Source organism: Melospiza melodia, chromosome 10 (assembly GCF_035770615.1).
Source record: "Melospiza melodia melodia isolate bMelMel2 chromosome 10, bMelMel2.pri, whole genome shotgun sequence".
Taxonomy (NCBI): Eukaryota; Metazoa; Chordata; class Aves; order Passeriformes; family Passerellidae; genus Melospiza; species Melospiza melodia.
In genome coordinates, this window is record NC_086203.1 from 31058216 (window position 1) to 31073336 (window position 15121).

Here is a 15121-nt window from a genome sequence, read left to right on the forward strand (position 1 = left end):
GCATTTCTAAAATTCAACCTTGTAAAAGCCTACTTGCCCACAGTGAGTAATTATTTTGGTGGGTGAATAATTTGTCTCCATAGAGGGCTTATGTTTGGTTTATGCTTTTGCTGCTCAGGATAACATGCAGTGGGAATCTAGATGTTTTGTACAATTCTGTACTTTACCTAAGTGTTGAGGGAACTCAGTCAGGAGTGGGTAATTTCATTTTTATTGTCCTTAACAGCAACTGAATAAGTAAATACCAAATAAAGGAAAAAATCAAATTATTATCTGAGTCTTTGATTTTTCTCAGAATTATCCAAATAAAGAATGCAGGAGACAATGGGATGGCCAGGATGGGAAATTTTCATGGCAGATTTTCAGGTGCTTCCTAAAATGTTTTCCATTAAGTGTCCCTAGAGGTCCAGTATTTGTGTAATTATCTGAAGAAAGAGTTCTTGACATTTTTTTCCTTCTTTGGTTTCCTTCATCTAATGGCTCCTTAAGGCTCTGCAACTCACATTTTTCTTTACAGAACACCAGAAACAATATCCCTTATTTTCACACTTCAGAGAGGAGACAAAAGAGACCTTTTGGCAAAATGTCAGATGGTGTGACTGATAACATCCCCCATCATTACAGACTATGACTTGTGGCCACCTTCGACTCAGAAGTGAAAACAAAACCCATACATTTGATATTGGCCACTTCTCTCCATCTTATTAATTTAGGACTAGTCATTAGCTGGTGGAGAGGGAAAATAATTTCCATCAAGAACCCGGAGGGGGGGATAGAAGAGGAGGGTAGCATCTGACATTCCCCCTCTCCTCCCTCCCCGCTTTCCAGCATTTTCCCTCCAGAGATGCTGGTGTGAAACCAGCTCACATGACAAATTAAAGTGATTCATAACCCAGCTGCAGTCCCTGCTGACAAGCCCCACTGCAGAGCAATCATGCAGATTTTATGCACCCAGAGCCCAGCGAAGGGCCTGGGTCATGGCACTCGCCACACTTCAGAGCAGTCTGACACAACTTGGCTGAATTCATCCACAGCACGTGAAGGCCAAATGGCTTTCTCTTGACAGCAGTTAATAAAGTGGTTTTAGAAGGGATATTTTCTCTGCTAAATTAAATTTTCAAGACACCATCCTGCATCTTCAGCCCTTATCTTTTTGTCTGGATTTTTTTTTTTTTGGCACTCCTGTCAGTTTTTAAACACAGAAGCAGGGATTACACAGATAAGCCTGCAGCATGGTTCATTCTGGCAGTGGCTTATTAATCACAGTTAATTTACTTGGGGATCCATAAACTGGACAATTCAGCTGTGATTCTCTTGTCACCAGAATAAAGTTAGAAGCAGCTCAGGGCCCGTTTCAGAGGTGGAGCTGCAGCCCCAGGTAGGCTCCATGGCAAGTGGAGCAGGGCAGCAAATCCCTCCCATGTGGAGCAGCACTGGTGCCCCACACAGGCAGAGCCAAGGCCCGGGGCCACCCAGGGCATCCCCTCAGGAGCAAAAGCAGATGGGTGCATTAACCACACACTGCTGAGTAACAGAGACCTGGCTGTCCCACAGGGTGAGCAGCGGCCACCAGAGGCACAGGAGACAAAGTGCTGGTGCCCTGACCCTTAGGGCATGATTGTGCAAAGACTGAGGCCTGGCCAGACCTGCTAGTTTCAGTTTTATCCAATATGGGATACTGGTGCTTCTGCTCAGACCACAGGAAGGTCTAAACTGTGGGGAACACCTTGTCTGGACCTCAATCATCCAGGTCATGCTGACTGTGTGATGGTTGCTCTGGGAAAACCCCTCAGAAAGAGATATTTGGAAGTGTTTCCACTGATGCCTCTGATGAGGGAGAAAAGCTGCAGCAAAAATACAGAGCAGGAAAATGAGGGATTTCAAAATAATGACCTAGGCTGATTTCAACTCAGAAGTAGACGGAAGGAATGGAGCTGGGATCCGCTCCCATCAGATGGAAATAAATTGGACTATTTCCCAGACAGATTGGCCCCAGCTGGGAAAGAGAAAGAAGGCAAAGAGGGAAGATGGTTCAAGTAGGAAAACAGAAGCTCCCATATATTGGGCATTTTCAAGAAAGTCAGATTAGATATATTATCAAATCAACAGGATTAGATTCAGCTGGCAGTATCCTGGGAGCCAGGAGACAAAGCTTGTCAAAGCTGATAGTGATTCAAGGTGGACAAGCAACAAGGCTTTGTGATTTTTATTTTTTTCTGACCATGACAAAAACTGATCTGCCCCTCACAGGACAGAGGAAATGCACTGGAGGAGGGCAGGTACTCTAACATCTCTCCCACCTCGCCAAGAGACCTTAGGCAATACCATCAGGGATCTTGTAACTTCACCTTCCTACACCTGGCTGGAGGAGGACTGGCTTCCCAGGCTGCTTGGCAGGAACCCTGAGTATTAATTAACACATTCTTAGACAGAGTTCCAAGCCTGTTTTAGAAGCTTACTTGATTAAGATCTTCAGCCCTCCACAGAACCTCCCCTGAAAGGACAGGGATGGATTGTCATGATCTAGATCTTGTGACAACTACCGGCACAGTCAGAAATTCTCTGGGGTTCCGGATGCTCCAGAAAAAACAAACCCAAACCAAACCTGGGCAAGAGCCCACAATCTGAAAGCCAACAACAAACAAAACCAACTCAATCAGTGATTAGTGTTGGCTCGCTGCTGCTCAGGAGGCCATGGGGGGAACAGTGATTAGGGGAGCCTGAACCTCAGCCTGTGTCAGTGACCTGACGAGTTACTGACGCTGCTTGTGCTGAAGGCAAGAGAGCAAAGTACAGCAGCCCCTGCTTTGCCAGCCTCCAGGATGGGAACAGTAGGACATCCTTCAGCATTCCCAATGCCACAGCGGTGGGAAAGGAAGCGAGTCAGGGCTAGAGCAGGCTAACAGAGAAGCAAAACCAGCACCCTTAAAAACCATGATCTGGTCTCGGACAGGAGGGATGCCCACAGGCAGTGGCCACAGGAAGCACGGCAAGAAAAGCCCAGCCAGTTCCTGCTCTGTTCTGCCTCCTTTCCCTCCCCAAAGCCTGCACCAGACCTCCCACCTCTGGGAGCAAACGGGAGCTCGTCCAGTGGGGCCTTGAAGTGCTGCTGCCAGCGGAGCCAGCAGTGAGTCTTAGGGCCCCCACTGGCCATCAGAATTTCCTGATGCTCAGTCCATGCCTGCAGCCTGGATGTGGCCTGGTGTCACTGTGGGGAGGCACTTGGGGCACCAGCACTGTCCACCCCACTCCTGCACTGGCTCTCTGAGCTGCTGGTGGCTGACACAGCACTGGGGCTGCTGGCTCCCTGACTGTGCAGGGGTACCCTGGACTGACCTCGTCCCACTCTGTCCCCAGTCTCAGTGCAGGGAGATGCCTCGGCAAGGGGAAACCCCTGTGTGATGCCTCTGGGTCTGAGTGGTTTAGCCAGGAGGATCATTACAGTTCTGGCTGGCCCTGGCTGTCTCTTGGCCCGTGACCTTTCCCAGTGCCTTCATCTCAGAGGGAGGCAGTGGTCTTCCAGCAGCTGAGGCTCAGCATTGCCCTGAGAAGATCTGCAGGGACATGCTCCAAGGGGAACCCTAAAAATAGAAGGCAGCAGAGTGTGGGCCATCTCTGCCAGGTGCCACAGCCACAGTCACAGCAGCATGAGGTGTGAGCCAAGCCATCTCAGAGGGGCTTCACCCACCCACTGTCCCCTGGAAGCTGGTTGTCATGTGAGCAGCCCTTCAGCACCTCTGTACTGAGCTTGGGCTTGATGCCTGCAATGATTCTGCTCCAACAATCACCCCAGGGTAGTACCTGGGCAGGTCTCTGGGGTGCAGGCCCCTGCTGCCTTGCTGCTGCTGCTTTGGGCACTGGCGAGCCCTGCACCAGAGCAGAAATTCGGCATCGGGGAAAGAAAACTGAGCATGATTAAATACAAGCCCTTTGTAACCCAGATAGTAGCAATCCATCCACTCCACTGCCATTATCACACCTGCTCACTGGTACCGCCGTGTGTAAAGCACGTTTAGGTCAGCCTAGCAAGGGCGATAATCCTGACCAGCCGTGCCTCGCACGTGTTTCTGCGTCTGACCGGGGCTCCAGGCAGGGTCAGCTTCGCTGCTGCTCTGCACACCCCTGGGCTCATCAGCCCTGCAGGGCAGCCGGCTCGGGGCTCCGGGCTGTCCCGGTGCACCGACCCTGCAGGGCAGCCGGCTCGGGGCTGTCCCGGTGTCCCGGTGTACCGACCCTGCAGGGCAGCCGGCTCGGGGCTCCGGGCTGTCCCGGTGCACCGACCCTGCAGGGCAGCCGGCTCGGGGCTCCGGGCTGTCCCGGTGTACCAGCCCTGCAGGGCAGCCGGCTCGGGGCTCCGGGCTGTCCCGGTGCACCAGCCCTGCAGGGCAGCCGGCTCGGGGCTGTCCCGGTGTCCCGGTGCACCAGCCCTGCAGGGCAGCCGGCTCGGGGCTCCCTGCGAGCCCCCGCGGCAGGAGCGGCTTCGCCGGGGCCGCGGTGCCGGAGCCCCCGGCCCGCCCGCCCCGCCGGGGCCCTGCAGCGCCCAGCCCCGGGCCCAGGCTCGGCTCTGCTGTGCGGACAGCCCGCCCTGGGGCTGAGCTTCCCCCGCACAAGGACCTGACACGCCGTCTCCCTCACCTTTTACATTCCTTGAATTCTTGCACGGGGTTCCACCAGCAGCTCCCACAACTGTCCATACACCAGAGCAAAAAAAACCACATTATCTTGGACAGCAGAACACCCAACTTCATTCTGTTGATGGGGAGAGGGGGAAGGATTTCAGCAGCTCAATTAAAAGCCCTTTCCCAGACCAGTCCCTGCATTTCGCAACTCACAGTTGTGCCCTGGCCCCACAGCCCTCGCTTCACAGCCTCCCCATTTTCAGATGAGGCCACGCCTTGCCCCCAGTAATTAATGATGTAGGTAACACCTGGAAAAAGGTGCAGCTCTTGGCAACTTCTAGAAGGGGGATGTGGCAGAAGGATGACGGGCATTTTGCTAATAGGAGGGAACACCTTCAGGCTGAAAATCTGCAGGTTTATCTTGCCCCGGGGCCACAGGCAGCTTGTGCTTGTCAGCTCTGTTTGCTCTACCATGCGCCTGCTGAGCTGGCCTGTCTGCCACCTCCAGCCCCCATCACTCTGCAGTCCTGCCACTGCAGGGGTCCCTCCTTCCCAGCCCGTGTCAGGAAACGGGGAATTTATCAATGTAGCCACTGTTGCTAGGTTCTCTCTGTCCTGTTCTCGAAGAACCTCAAAATTTCACATGACTTTTCAATTTCCTTTTCTCTTAGGAAGCTACCATGCATCCAAGAAAAAGTTGCTTTGTGAGTTCTGTAGGTGAGGACACCACTCCGATAGAGCAGAGCTGAGGCTGGTGCTTGGGGAGCCTTGATCAGCATGGTTTCCCCTTTGTTTCTGGGACAAGCCAGCAAATAGGACAGCACGTTTTCTGGGAGCCAGAGGAGACACCAAGGCTCTAGAGCCAGAACTGTGAGCAAAGACATCATGAATGGGAGCAGGAATGGGAACAGAAGAGGCAGCAGCAAGAGATCAGGTCTGAGTGCTCAGCAGAGCTGCAGTGGATGAAGCAGGGAGGAGCTTGTCAGCAGATCTTTGTAGACTTCAGCCCCACTTTGAGGAGAAGAGAGGAAAGGTCTAGATCAGACAAATGACTGATTTGCACTATAATCACAGACCCAGCCATGCTTAACAACAGAAGCAGAGCATTCAGCCTTATGTGACTGCTGGTTTGAGGGCTGTCAAGCATGTCCCATGAACAATTACCTCTCGGAATGGCTCCCTTCAGAGCAGGGAGCACGAGGCATTGCAGATCTGCAGCCTGTGTCTGCCTATTCCCTTTCCAGGTGGGACACGGAGCCGAGCGCAGGCCTGGTGCCCTGTCCGGGATCGGGAGAGGGCCTGCAAAGCCTGAGCAGGGACAGAGAGGCTCTTCCCCATCCGAGCCAACACGAAACAGGACTGCACCCGAGCAGTAATAACCACTGAGTTACTGCCGTAATGATGCTGAACCATGGGGGAGAGGGGTCCTGCCCAGCAGAACCAGCACAGGGACTTCGGTGTGCTGCTGCAGCGGCTGCCCGTGGCCCTGCGGTGGAGCGGCCGGGACATTTGCATGGCAAGGCCGTTTGTGCATCCGGGATGCCCCGGAGCCCGGGATAGCCTCGGCGAGGTGTTTGTATGACCGAGCAGGTCCGGGGCTGCACGTACCCCCGCGCTGCACAGCGCTGCTCCGGGACGCGGCAGCGCTGACCCAGCAGCCAGCGGCGGAGCCGGGGCGCTCCGGCAGTGCCTGCAAGCCGGCGGGCTGGGTTGTGCCAGCTGCCCCGCTGCCGGTGCCCGTTCCCATGTCCTCTGCGCACCGTCCCGCCGATGCCGGGTGCAGCCCGGCCCCGCGGGGTGCAGGGGCACGGCGGCCAAGCCGCAGCCCCCGCGGCCCCCGGGCCCGGCCGCTGCCCGAGGGCTCCGCCCGCGCTGCCGGATGTGGCCGCCAGGGGTCGCCTGAGACCGCGGGCGCGCGCACGTGCAGTGCCAGGCATCGCCGCCAGGCGGCCTCAGAGCCGAGGGGATCGCGAGTCCCCTCAGGGCGCGGCGGGACCCGCGCGGGTCACTCGGGCCGGAGCCTTCGAAGCCTTCAGGGCCCCTCCGTTAACTCCGAGACCAAAAGGGTTCCCATCAGCCGCTCCAGATCCCGTCCCTGTAACTTCGCGGCAGCAGTGCCCCAGGCACCCCCTGGCCCGGCTCTGAGCACTCGGGGTAGCGAAGACTTGGCCCCGCCTGGGCCAGTCTGGTCGCGCCCAGCAACAACCGGCCTTCGCCAGCTGGGAAAGCAATGGACGGGACAGATGGAATGCCAGCTGATACCTACCTGCCAGTCTGTTTCCAGAGGTGGAGGGAAATGCCGATGTGCTCAGTGGAGGTGGAGAGCTGATCTGAAAAAAGTGAACCATCTTTCAATGAAACATTTTTGGACGAACATAACCCAAGTTCTTGAGCAGTGTGGGACAGGACTGTTTTACCCATGCCAAGGGTCACAACTGCTTCAAGACGTGTGAGACAACAATCAGGAGGGTGGAGGGATGTTGCTTCCTTGAGGATGTTTTGTGTTGAGGAGTGCTCCATCAGTGAAATGTCACCTGCTTCCTCATTCAGTCCCTTTTCTCTTCTCAGGATGCTTTGCCCAGGTAAGCAGGATGGGATATTTGTAAAATATCTCGTTTAGTTCTCAGGGTGTGTCTGAGACAAGTATGAGCCATGCTGTCACAGCTCCTTCCCAGAGCAAACCAAGCAGCTGCCTCCCCCTCAGTGTGCTCACCTGTGTCAGCACCATCCCCTTCAGGGAATGCTCAGCAGAGCCAGGAGGAACGGGGCTGGCTTGGCCCAGAGCTCCTGTTCACCCTCAGGGAATGGGGAGGCACCTCGCTGATGTGCAGATGTGTCAGTAGTGCCAGAAGCAGATGGAATTGAGGAGCCGACTGACCAGATAGCGCAATGTGCTGTCACACTCTATCCTGGCCAGACGGGCTCTCAGGCATCCTCCTCCCTGGAGGTCACAATCAGGATTAGGCGTTCTTCAAACAATGATTTGGAGCCAGAGGTGTCCTCAGGCTGTTGCAACAGAGGTCTGATAGGTGACCCCAATCTGAAAACACTGTTTTATGTGTAGTGGAGGAACTTTTGAATGCCTTCAGACCTCTTGGTTCTAAGTCAAGGAGACTATCAGCTGAAAGCAGGCAGGACTACAGGAACAGCTGCACTGAGGAAGAGGGCTGAACACACACTGCAAATCTTCCCATCCAGCTCTGGCCCTTCTCAGGCAATATTACTTTTTTTTTCCCCTTTGGCCAGGGTTGGCACAAGGCTGGTACAAAGGCCAAGAACACATTCAAAGGTGACTCTTATTCCTAATTTCAGAGGGGATCTGGCTAGAGTACAAGCCACTCAGCAGAGCTGGTTTGCCCTGGGATATTCTATTTCATGCTAACTCAGGCAGCAAAGAACCCTCTTCCTATTTCTAACTCCAGTCAGTGAGGGAGGGTCCACTGAGGCTGATGAACTACTGACCAACACTTTAACACCAGTTGATTTGGTGTTTAAGAAACAACTTAAAGACTGGTATTTTGTGGTAGGGAGCTGGCTGTTTGCAAAAATTTCCACTATTAGCATATCAAAGTGATGTTATTTGGCCGGGGAGAATGACTGCTCCAGTGAGAAACATGAGCCAATTCCTCACCTCCACTGCTGTAACCCAGCTTGGCTGTACCCTTGCCATATCCCTGTTTGTTCCCCAGGACCTGGGTGGAGCTATCAAACCACTTCCCACAGACTAACCAAAAGTAACACCACCTAATCCCCTGCATTATCAGATTAAATCTGTTGACATGGGAGTAGAAGGCCAGTGCTTTCACCTTTGTTCATCATGGTCCCCTGCTGCTCCTGAGCCACAGCCAGCACCTCTCAGGTGACCGTCCCGAAAGAATGCAGAACCATTTACCCTCACAACCATGTCCCATCCTGAGTCAGACAGCTCTAGCAAAAGCAGCACCAGGGACTTGCTTCATCCATAAACTGCTGGAATTTGCATTCTGGTTGTGAGATTACAGGGGGGAAATCCTGCAAACAGCTGCTTTTGCTTTTTGATCTCTTGCTGGTTTTACAGTACTTGCATCTCTGTGAAAACAGAGAAAAGGACTCTGTACCTTTATCCTTAAAAAATTGTTTCCATTCCCTTCTTGGTTCTTTGTTCCTGATACCACATGATCAAAACCCAAGAGGAACAAGTATCTTCTCCACACCAGTGAGGAATCTGCTCACTTTCAGTTTGTACAAATAATAAAGGATTCAGAAATTCTTCTATGAAACACAGTAGCCAAAATATCTCTTGTTTACAGCAGAGGCTCAACCAACATTGTGCAGTCTCTTGCCTCTGCTCAGGGAGAGGGAGCTTTCTGCTAAGGAGTGCTGTCCTGGCAGCTGCAGCCTTTCTCATCCAAACTGAGCCAGGCCTGGAACGGCTCCATCACAAGCTCCCTGAGACACATGGGTGATGCTACAAGTGCACCTGCCTCTAAATACGCATGCCACACAGAGTGGGCCCTGAAATCCCTTAAGGACAAAGTCCACAGAGGCAAGGGCTGTTCTCATCTGGGACAGGGCAGGCTACCGACCAGTGGTGGAAAAACACAGGACCAACTTCTGGTCCTTCCAAGACAGACACTTGGTGGGTAAGTCTGACTGAACTGACCGGCAAACTGAGTCACAGGGTGGCCGCAGGGACCCTGCCAGAGGCTGTCCCAGGCACAAGGGGGCTGGAAAGGATCAATGAGGACGAATGCAATGGTGCTGCTCCTTTCCTACACCTGCAAGACCAGACACTGACACCAGCTTATTTTTGTTGTGCCCTAGTGGTGTGTGGCTGGCCGAGTGTAGGATAAAGTCTGACAATCAGAGCTATGGAGAACTTGCCGACATTTTGAGCTCTCAGGGCTCAGCAGTTTTGACACACTCCTCTTCTCCACGACAGCACCTCCCTTCCCCTGCCCTCGCCCCTCCAGAAAGATCCAGACTAGACCGGCGTTAATAGCTGAGGTCTTTATTTAAAGTTTTTTATATACAGTAAAACTGCCACAGATAAATCTGCGACAATCAGACAAGACAAATGTAAATCTCTCTCAACAATTAGCAGCTTAAGATGTATAAACTACAGTGTTACGTTCACAAGTGTCATTTCTGTACTTTTCAACCCGTGCAAGTGAGTTTTTCTGGTTTTTTTTTACACTTTTAAAACACACTTACAGCTAAGTCAATTGCCTACGACTATACCACCTGGCATACACAACACAGACACACAGGGTAACTCTTTAGCCACTTCCAGAATTCATTTAAAAACTGGCAAAACTACTCAATCTTGAACCCTTTGTAGCTTGGCTTCTTTTGTTATAATGCCTTTTCTTTTTTTAATTTTAAAAATGCATATTTTCAAAGCTGACAGACAGTGCTTTCCTGCAACACGCACGTAAGTCAGCAGTTCATCTGATCTCACCTAAGCACACATGGGATTGGAATAAACCAATAGAGTAACTGCTGGGAGCATGCTGAATACCCTTGAAATAAACTAATGAGGCTGAGAGAAAAAAGAACTTTCTAAAAGTTTTAAAAATATATTTTTTGCATCAAGATTTTCTTTATTCTTTATATTGAAGGAAATAGGGGAAACAGATGAACTTCACTTGAACTCTCAAATGTTAATGAGGAGGTGCTGCTCCTGGAACTTACACAGTCTATCATATTTTTCCCTTTTTATGTGCCAAGGCAGTATGTGCTAAACACATCTAAGCAATTTCTGAATCACTTCAACTCTGAATATGAAATGTTTTGGGAAACATTCTGCCACTCAGAGATGGTCACTAAAAAGTTTTTATCTACAAAGGAGGCTATTAAAGGTACTCACACACGCACGCACTCACACCCACAGCAGAAACTGTTCTCTACGCGTCACCCAGAAACACTCCATCAGGAAAGCAAACACAACCGTGTACAAGGAAAGGGAGCTTTAAAGCTAGAATCACATTTCCAACAACATCATCATTAAGCTATCAGAAATCATCACAGACTTTCAAATTGAAGAGGGAGGAAAACCCCAAAATGTTCTGCTAGTGCAAAAGGCAAAACACATGGCAGTTGCGTTAGGATATGAGAAGTGGATGCAGCATCACACATGACGTTACTGCAGACAGCTTTCTGGAATGGAAGAAACTGTTGAGAGAGAAAGAGACAGACACTTTGTCCAGACCCATATGTATATGGCCTTCACCAAAGAGTTCTGAGATGTCAGTTTCTATTAAGCCTGCACCTTCTGGCAAGCTAGCAAATGATACTTACTGAATATGACAGAGTTGAGAAAAGAAATGAAATTAGGATATAAATAAGAGGGACAACACTTCCTTAAATACTACAGACACTAAATGTCCAGAGCCACTGGTTTTTAACTCCTTCCTGATTTGACCACATGAAAACCTATCTTAAGCAATTGTAGTGTGAACAAGACTGAGAAAAAGAGGTACAAAGGCCAGTTTTCAGGAAAAAAAAAGGCAACAAAGTATTTCAGTTATGTGCCAAATCAGTTCTTACTGTTATTCACACATTTGTTTCTGAAAAAACCTGGAAAATGGCAAGATGATAGTTAGCCTAGAAATGTGAGTCACTAGAGAAGAGCCTCACCAGAGCCAGGAGCAAGGGAGGGAATGGCCACACACCTCTGCTCTGGCTGTGGCACTGCAGAAAGCACAAGCAGTTTTGGCTTGAGTCAGCTCTAAATGTCAATCTTTGTTTTAATTAGGACAGGAGCAGATTAGTGCACATGGTGACAGAGAGGTGTACTGGGATCCCTGGGGGAAGGGCACCTGAGTTTCCTGTGACTACAGAAAAAAAGAACTCTTGGAGGAAGAAAGATGGACAGTGGAGGCCTTGCCTTTGCTGGAAATCAGAAAACACTCAAGGTATTAACCTTGTTTGAGGGAATTTCTCAGAACCCAGAATCTGTACCATAGCACAATGCCTATGTATGTGTGTATATGTATGTTGTACATGTCTCATACATGCCCATGTATGATTTCAACTGGTTTAGGTCACTTGGGTAACATTTGATTCCTAGAGGGAAGTTGATCCTGGAATGAAGGAAAACAGTAAGACCTAACTAAACACCATAAATGGTTTTGACAGAATCCTGGAGGGTTTTCTTTTAGATTTCATGAAGACAAAAGATGAATCTTGGCACTGTTATGGTGAAAAGGACAGCAGTTAAAAATCAGCACAGAATGAACACAGATTCCTTGGACTTGAGGGCTGCCTACCTGTACCAACAGGTCACCAGTAATGGCACATTGTGAAGACTTGGGGCTGCATTTGAAGCTGGCATTTCCTTTTGAGATTTGCACACACAGGTGTTTGCACCAAGTGCTGTCCCTTGTGGCTGAAAAAGAGGATGGCACACTACAGATACAGACACATAAATAATCTTACCAGAGCCTGACAGGACAAAAACTTTGGTTTCACTTTTCAGGTTTTTTTTTTTTTTTAATTAGAACTATTTTTGAGATAACCATTCTGTTAAGTGAACTGTTGAGTCAGTACTTCTTTCCTCAAAAGAACCTGTCTTTTTCCTAGGAAGAGATGAACAGAAATTCCTTGCTCTTATCCTGAGGCCAGGAATGAGAGATGACATGCAAACAAAAAACAGAAACATAGCATCCTTCACATGTGGAAAAAGGAAAAAAAGCCCTGCATGACAAAAAGGTATGGAGAAAACAGATGTTTTCCATGATGCTGCATCTTTAAGCTCAGGAGGACAGACAAATGGCATATGGACAGTGCTGCATTTGACAGCCTGACACTAGAAACTACTCTCTGCCCTTCTCAGAACTGCTTCAGGACAAGACGGCTCACAATTATTCACGCATTTCTTCATTTAAAAACATCACTTCTTTATTTGAAAGAAAAAAAGTAATGACCCTCCCAACCCCTTCAAAAAAAACCCCAATAATAATAATAATAATAATTATAATAAAAAATCCTATTAGAAACAATAAGGAAGCACTGAGAGTTTGAGTATTACACTCTTCAAGTATGCTGTTCGGATTTTTTTTAAATCTGTGAATATACATATATTAAAAAAAAACCTTAAAAGTGCGACCAAGGGCTTCTGCTTAAAGAGTATATGTATTTCAAGGACTACTTCAAAATACTGTAGCACGACTGTGCAGTTACTGTATATGGCATGAGGCTTCCACTCCATATACTCAGCCAAGTTAGCCAGCCTTACAGAAAGTTACTGAAGTCAGGTTAACACAAACGGCGAACCCAGATGCTGAGCTGGGAGAGGGATCCACACGTTGTTGTTTTTCTCTTGTTAAGGAAAGAAACCACTCAATGCATACACTCGGACATGGAATGTGAGCAGACTTCACAGTAAAAGTTTAGTGTTACAGGTTTGCTGTGGTACCATCATTCAAGGCTGTGCACTAGATTGAGCTTTGCTCGTCTTAAGCTAACCACGTTTTCTTCCTGACAGGTTTAGTACAGTAGTTCAAGCCACAATTTAAACTGCCCATTGGTATGCTCCAAATTTCTGTATTTTATTCATTTCTTTTGTACACTTTAAAGAATCTTAAGATTTGCATCCAAAGAGAACCATGCTACATAAAAATTATCCAGGATTCTTGCCAAAAGAGTTCTTGAGTAAAATCTAAAAAATACTATTGCAATGCATCTTGCAGAGAAAAAACGTTATTCTAAATGTAAACAAATTCACTCAGACACTTTAAAACTTCAGCAGAGTAGTCGCTGACTAATCTTTGCCACACTTGCTCACCAAGAGCACCAGGAGCGAGCGGCGCAGCCCATTCCTGCCACCATCATCTGGGGGGAGACAAGAATCGTTCCAAGTAGCCGGTGATGGCATCCCAGTGCTTCCACAAAAAGGCAATGAAAACCACTATAAATAAAGTGCTGAACGTCCTATTGCGAGTCTTCATCAGGGGCACAACGCAGTTGGCCACAGTGGAGACAAAGACGAGGAGGACAGCCATGACAGCCAGCAAGATGTTGATGAACTTCCCCAGCAGGTTCCTGGCTGTGGCATTCTCCAGCCCCTCCAACTGCACCACTTGCTGCTGCTGCTGCTGCAGCTCCATCTTGGAGATGCGCGTCTGGCACGCTTCCAGTGCCTCCTGTGGGCAAGAGCATGTACTGGGTTACTCACGTTCACATCTGTTACCTCACCAACCAGGCCAAGCCAGGAGCATCCCCTCACCTCACACCGCTCATGCACTGAGCACCTGCCCTGCAGTGGGAGCAGAGGAAGCAGTGCCATTTCCCATACCTGAGAAGCCCCTTGCTGACTGGGCACTGCAGCCTGCAATACCCCAGGTGCCTCATCCACACCCAGAAAGCTTGACATGGAGATGCTAGGCCGGGAAACCCCACAGCTTCTGCCAGAAGGGAGCTACCCAGCCACCTGGTCACTTCAGCTTTTTCAGCAAGAGGCCACTCAGAGGACAGAAGTGCTGTGCCTAGCCAGAAATCTTCATCTTCTTCTGGGATGTGCATTCCCAGAACCTCAACTTCCATCACCTTCCTTGGAGTCACTTGTGTTTATCTGACCCCTTTGCAGAAACTAGGCAACCTTGCAGAAACTACATCAACAAAAATAATTACCAAAGGCTCAGCTGTGTTCTGCTTGCTTAATGAGCTGTGAGCTCAGAGAAAGGTCTGAGGGACACTAGGGCTGGGACTGCACAGCTACCATTGCAGGAAGTATATCTTCTCCAGACTGCAGCAAGCTGTGGCACTGGCATAGCTCCAGCTGACTGTGAGGGCTGGGGAAAGACATCTAGAAGGGTAAGAAGCATAAGATTTATGGAACTGCCTACAGGAAGAGGCAAAATGAAAGGAGGTGGAAGGAGAAGACTACCCTGCACAAATCCACCTCTTTAAAGCCCCACTGACTCAAGTGGGATTTGTCAGACCTTTTCACTGGGCTGAACCCCAACTGGACCAACCCAACCTGCACGAAAATACCGGTGACATGCAATGCAGGCGGCTAGGGAGAAGGAGAGAGGTTTTCAGGCACTTAACACCAAGAGAGACTTCTGCTCTTGAAAATACCAAGTTACAATATTTCTACCAATCTTCCCTCAAGAGTCACCTGAATTTCCAGACACATAGGCCATCTGCAGCAGTCCTTCCTAGACTAATCACCAAAAAAGGAACCAGGACTGTTCCTCTGCAACAGTAGCCCATGTTCTTAAATAGTTTTTTATACAACAAAACACTTTCCTCTTCCCCAGCAGTGCTGAAAAATAGGCTGTCCCAACTTTTAAGATTACACTAAAAGTACTGAATCGTACGATGAAGATTAAAAAAAACTGTTGAGAAATCCCACTTCAATTAAATCTTCCTGCCATGTGAATTTAGAGAGGAGAACAAAACCCGACTGTTGTAACACTCCTCCAAGGGACAGCCTCCTGTTTACACTGCCAGGGGCCATTGTACCACTGTCCACAGACACTGATTAAATTTAACTTAAAGGTCATTGTCACCTGTTA

The 15121-nt window shown here is 49.4% G+C and overlaps 1 protein-coding gene across 10 annotated transcripts in view; it reads right to left on the minus strand.

The window, feature by feature from the left end:
* Positions 1-9593: 9593 nt before the first annotated feature.
* TMCC1 (transmembrane and coiled-coil domain family 1) overlaps positions 9594-15121 on the minus strand; it is a 73796-nt gene continuing 68268 nt past the window's right edge. For all 10 annotated transcript variants that reach the window (XM_063165091.1, XM_063165099.1, XM_063165092.1 and 7 more), the window contains one exon: positions 9594-13744. In XM_063165091.1, the coding sequence (XP_063021161.1) occupies positions 13430-13744 (315 nt within the window). In that variant the 3' untranslated portion in view covers positions 9594-13429. The remainder of the gene's footprint in view (positions 13745-15121) is intronic.